Source organism: Rattus norvegicus, chromosome 2 (assembly GCF_036323735.1).
Source record: "Rattus norvegicus strain BN/NHsdMcwi chromosome 2, GRCr8, whole genome shotgun sequence".
NCBI lineage: Eukaryota > Metazoa > Chordata > Mammalia > Rodentia > Muridae > Rattus > Rattus norvegicus.
Window position 1 is genome coordinate 233,053,644 of NC_086020.1, and position 6,452 is coordinate 233,060,095.

The following is a 6,452-nucleotide window of genomic DNA, read 5'->3' on the forward strand; positions in this document are numbered from 1 at the left end:
CAGCTATGTGTTTGTGTAGAGTGAGAGGCATTATAAGCCACCTATGTTCTCCTTACTAAATACACATAAACATAGCCATGCTAGATAGTTATATACTTTTCACATTAATTTGTACCATTTTGGTTAAGGGGGGTTGATTTGTTTATTTAAAAACACACTAGAAAAAGTGAAATTTATTATTTATTTTTATAAGATAGATTTCTTTACTTACACTTCAAATGTTATTCCCTTTCCCAGTTTCCTGTCCATAAGCCCCCATTCCCTTCCCCGCCCCCATAAGGGCATTCCCCCCCATCCATCCCCCTTACTGGCCCCCCATATTCCCCTGCACTGGGGGTCCAACCTTGGCAGGACCAAGGGCTTCCCCTTCCATTGGTGCCCCGACAAGGCTATTCTCTGCTACATATGCAGTTGGAGCCCTTGGTCTGTCCATGTATAGTCTTTCGGTAGTGGTTTCATCCCTGAAAGCTCTGGTTGTAAGGGCTGCTATGAACATAGTGGAGCAGGTGTCTTTGTTATTTGTTGGAGCATCTTTTGGGTATATGCCCAAGAGAGGTATAGCTGGGTCTTCAGGTAGTGCAATGTCCAATTTTCTGAGGAACCTCCAGACTGATTTACAGAGTGGTTGTACCAGTATTATTATTTTTAAAAATAAACAACATGATAACAGGAAAATGAATACTGCCTCTTAGAATTTTTATCTGGCAAAAATCAGAAAGCATTTTCTTACCTTACTATGATTGGGGTGATGTTTATCTGTACTCATGAGGTTTGGTATGGTGCAGATTGTATCTCATGAGAGTGAAGACATGGAAATTTCAGAATCTATGAGCCTACTAAGAGTCACCATGTTTCTTTTGTTTTATTTATTCCACTACACATATCCACTAACCCAGGGTCTTGAATTATCTTGCCCCATTGTCCTTCCTACAGCTGAATTGAGTACTAGAAACAAGACATAATGTATAACCTGATTTCACCGAGGCTGTAAATTGGAATTTACAATATGGATACCATAAGAAATATTAAGATAATGGACTATTGTCTGTTAAGGCACCTCAGTAGAGGAACACAAAGAGATGAGCTCTATGGAAATGAGAATTATATATAATAGAAATACAAGTTCCATCACACGAAGAAAATGTTTTCTCTCATGATAGAAATGATTCTTTATTATACTTCCTTTTTAAGAGTTAACAAGCAAATTTGACAAATCCATGATATAAAAGTTCAAAGCAAGACACAGGCTAATATCTTTCACGTGTAATGATTATATTATGATAGAACTCAAAATCAAGGAAATGCCCAATTAGTTTGCTCATAGGTGTTTTAGATATTTATTAAATCATGAATTTTCCTGCTGGCATTTCACTGAGCTTCTTTTAGCCTGAAAATGTGCATGTGATTTTTCTCATCTTCCATTATTATTCATCTTCTCAATAGTGATAATAAAATTATGAGAGATGCACGTTTTTGGCTAGGTGACACAACTGGTTTTTACTGTTCATAAATACATTCTATGGGATATGAACCTATAAATATATATGCTGCATTACTGAATAAAATAGATGTGTTTAATTACCAAGTACTTTGCAACCATTTCTTTTAAAGGAACAAGCTTCACTTAAAACAGTAACTGGAACATATTTTATCTTGTGCATGCTTGAGTAAATGTGTAGTTTTGACTACATTTCCTTGTTTATATGTACGCAAACACAATCCAAAAGAAAAGTGAAATATATTAGAGTTACTGTCTTGTTTGCTTTCATGAATAATAGTACAAGAGCTATGCTTCGGTAGAATTTGAGTGTGGCATTTTGTATAGCTGTATTGATTATCAGCCTAGTACATCCTCACATGTAAAGGGAGTGCTCTTGAATATGACAGAAAGATTGGGTAAGGCATTCAAGACATCAAATTTGTGCAGACGGATCTGTCAATAGTACAGCTCCTCTTCCCTCTGCTTTCCTAAGGGTGTTTATTTGAGCAGTCTTGAGTGGTCTTGCATATTGACTAGTGAAGCTGAAACTGATGTAAACAAGGTTATTCTTTAGTAAGCTGACAGTTTGTGTCCTGGCTTATCAATGGTGGAAAAACTAGAAATAAAGCCTTAGCATAAAGAAGTATATCAAGGAGATGGGGTAGGAAAGAAAGCTTAGTTAGAGCAGACATTATCTCCACGATGTCAGGAATTGAACTATGGTGGTGCGGCTTCAAAAACTAGTTTTGGCTGTGATTCAAGTAGACCCAATTTTTATTCCAAAGCAGATTGGCAACTACCGGGTGTCATTAGTATTTGAAAGCTATCCCATGACCTAGATGATAAAAGTCATGGGCCAAATTTCTTAGTGGACAGATGTCTACTTCACCAATGGCTACCCCCCAAAAACGAGATAGAAATCGAATGCGTAATGTAATGATTTTCATGTTGATATCTGCACAGCCAGCCTCTAAATGCCAATGCCATGCCATGTCTATTGCTACAGAAAAGTATTTTTGGAGAATTTATAAAGTACATTCTTTTTTACTTTTAACCCATAAGTTTTAACACACAGTATTAGCATTTTTATGGACTAATGATAGTTTGTTCTTCTCTGTCCCTGCTAGAAATATAATTACCAAGTGTAATGTGTAACATAATGAAAGGGCTCAATCATTTTATAAGATATTACTAGGTTTTATTCAATCTATTGAAATCATGTGGAATTCAAGTTAACAAAAACAAAAGGACTTTAAAAGGTATTAATCTCTCCAGTGATTTTAGCTTAGATTTATTCGGTGACATGGAAGTGTCAGATGTGTGAGCACTTTTGACAATTTTCAAAGCTAAGGGCATGCATGGTATTTTCTCACTAAAGCTGAAAACCTTTATATAGCAAGGGTAACTAATTTTCTAACAGTCACATAATACTATATAAAATCCAAAGTAAAAATTCAAGATTAGACCAGATAGCATTTCTACCGTGGCTCCACTAGTGACCAACTTAATGTTCCCACTAATTTTCAGTGCCTAGACAATTTTAGTCTCAGTGAATATTTTCAGCTGATTAAAAGAATCAAATGGATTGTTGGAAACTAATGATCAAGTTGCAACGGGACTTAAAGAACTTTAAGTCACATTTTCAATGTTTTTGCTCAGATCTTTGCAAAAGATTTAAACGAGCCTTATGAGTCTAACAGATGTTGTTTTTGTTTGTTTGAATATTTATTTTTGACTATGGCTGTTGTCCTTGCATACGTATCTGTGCATCAAATGTGTGGTCTGCCCATGCAAGGCAAAGAGGACATCAGACTCTCTGGAACTAGATGCATGGATGACTGGAGTCACCATGCAGGTACTGAGAACTGAACCCAGGTCCTCTGGAATTAAAAAAAAAAATTATCTTTAGCCACTGAGACATCTCTCTAGTCCCTTGTTTCAGTTCTTCATAGCAACCCTGCACTCCGGGAATTACATAATGTGCTGTGAAGATCATAGATTCTGTTAGTGACAAGAACTTGGACTTCGTTTCTCAGTTTGCTGTTCACTCTCTGTGTTTTCAGTAGTTCCTCCAGTAGAGTTTTATCATATATAGAAAATAACAATCCAGATTATTTGCTAAGTTCCTTGGGTTAAGTTTTGTCATATATTGAATACCCAGTCAACATTTCCAACTATTGCTTTGCATATAATAACACACATTCAAGAAGTTATTTTTTTCAGTTAAAGTCATTTTTCTAAAAAAAAAAAACATAATCTAGAAGACAAATTACCATATTCTGACCAATTTCCACTTTCTGTTCCTTTACCAGATGATGACTTTTTCCATGAACTCCCAGAAACCTTTCCATCAGACCCACCTGAGCCATTACCACACTTTCTCATTGAGCCCGAGGAAGCTTACATTGTGAAGAACAAGCCTGTGAACCTGTATTGTAAAGCCAGCCCTGCCACCCAGATCTACTTCAAGTGCAACAGCGAATGGGTTCATCAGAAGGACCACGTAGTAGACGAGAGGGTAGATGAAACCTCCGGTGAGTTTGGGATTGGGGCTCAGGACTCACTTAACCCCACTGTGCTCTTCTCATGACACTTCTTATAGAAAGGCTCATATAGAGTCATTGTCCTTTGGCAAAAACTTTGAATCAGCTAGGTTAAGAATTAATGATCTCGTTTGATACAATGCAAAGCAAGCCATGAAGGATGAATGCTTTATTGCTGATGAACTATGTGACTATTCAATAAGATGCATAATATGGGATCAATTGAATGAATTAATGTTAAACATCCTGGCAACGGATGTCTTTGAATTTCACTTGTATGGACGTCGAAGACAAATCTCCTGCATCTGGGCATCATGTGTAAATGGGAACGCATTGTGCTCGGTAACATCACTGCCCAACACTGATCTGCATACGTCCCTGATATTATTTTATACAATAATTTAAACTATTCTTTGATAGTTATCAATGAAACTTCTGTGATGTCTTATCTCCAATTACCAGTGAAAGTTAGTTATGTAATATCTTATATTTCCTTTAATTAGACAGACAGAAAACTTTCTTCTGAGGCTTAAGTGTTTTCATCTCCAGGAGGGAGAATAGCACTTAAAACATTCAAATCTAAATCTAAGACATACAGTAGGAGTTAAGACATTATTAACCAACATTTTTAAGCTAAAATGATAGAAATGGGAAACAATTTTTTTACATCTTATCTTTCACAGACATCTCTACGATACAGAAAGCAGATTCATGGTACTAAAATTGTAAATAATGCCAATTTGTGCCTATCTATTGGCTTAATCGGAAACAAGGACAGAACAGCTCGTGACAGGGACCTACTTCCACATCACCAACAACAACATCGATTGAAGATATGGCCATTAAAGGCATAGACTAGGCTACTGACTGAGAAGAGGCATCTCGGAAGGACATGTGGAACATATAGGGATATAGTATAAGTGGTGTCAGGAAATCAAATAGTAGTTCTGCATATTTGCTGTTAATCTATTAGTCAGTACGTTCACTGACTGCAAGCTGCTGACTACAGAAAAAAATGATTATCCAATCACGGGCAAGCTTACATCAGGGAAATGCCTAAGCTCTTCATCTAATTACTCAGAAAGTAACTCTACCAGATGTTGACAAAAATCTCGAGAGAATTGAATTTTATTGATTTCAGCTCATTTATTTCTAAAGATTTCAACTACAAAGTCTTTTAACAATGAGTGCAAAATATCACAAATGTGAAAATGAGAATCAAAGTATTTAGGTTTGTCTTAATAATTTATGAAAATGTCTATATGGGAAGATTATAAATAAAAATGGAATGTCTGATATTCATCACTCTGCAAACTTTTCAATATATTAGTAGCATGTGCATGCACACAAAACACACACACACACACACACACACACACACACACACACACACAAATTCAGGATGAATACATGCGAGTTAAGGGAAAGTTCCAGTACCTGAGTCCAGAGAGAGAATCAAATGTTATATAATTTTTGATGGCTTTTATTTCTAAATAAAACTTCCCAAAAAAGTTAGCAATTATCCTTTGGTGCCATACTTGCCACATATAAGAAGGAATCCACAGACACCACTGCTGAGAGTATTACTCTAACCCATTAATACAATAAGTGTTTTAGAGAGCATACATCATTAAGATGTGTAAAAGTTGTAAAGAAAGACAAAAAGTACCATTACGACATATGGCATAATTTTGTATACACGGAAATTTTATGCAGCTTCGAAGAATAAATTACAAATATTGGGAAAACAGAAAATTAGCTGCTCAAAATAATGTAACTCATTATTTTTTTCTAGGTACAGATAGCCAATTCAAATTCAAATTAATGCGGCATGTCATTTAGAATATTAATGTAAATGAAATTATGTGGTTATGATTTTAAGAAATTTGAAAGATTGATTTTCTTTGTGATACTGGGGATGCTGGACATCGGATCCACCATTAAGATACACACCCAGCTTCAGAAAGAATACTTTTGAAGTCTACTTAGTTATAAAAATAATTGTGTGTGAACAGAACACACACAAATACACACATACACATGCACACACTTATATATTGTTCTTGAATATGAATGATAAATATTTTTGAGATGCATGCCATCTGTAGGGGAGTCTGTAAGATTGCCACACTTCAACATAGAGTGACTTCTAAGAACAGCTTAGTGCAACCTGAAATAGAAGCACAGTCAAAGACTCTTTATAAACATAAGATAAAATAAAAGACATTAAAAGAGATGTGATCTTCTCAGAAGACCAAACACAGATCTGCAGTTAAAATTTGGTTAGATAAAACATTAAAATACTTAAGAACTTCCAGAATGTGATATGATAATGACTGTATAACCAGTTTAAAAAATAGTTGATTAGTACATGTTTCGAGATAGCACGATAGGAAGTTAAAAGGGAAAGAAATAGAAACACAAAGCAT

The 6,452-nt window shown here is 35.5% G+C and overlaps 1 protein-coding gene across 2 annotated transcripts in view; it reads left to right on the top strand.

Moving 5' to 3' along the window:
* The window catches only part of Unc5c (unc-5 netrin receptor C), a 354,131-nt gene that overhangs the window by 199,292 nt on the left and 148,387 nt on the right, over nt 1-6,452 (top strand). For both annotated transcript variants that reach the window (NM_001415084.1, NM_199407.2), the window contains exon 2: nt 3,793-4,014. In NM_001415084.1, the coding sequence (NP_001402013.1) occupies nt 3,793-4,014 (222 nt within the window). The remainder of the gene's footprint in view (nt 1-3,792; nt 4,015-6,452) is intronic.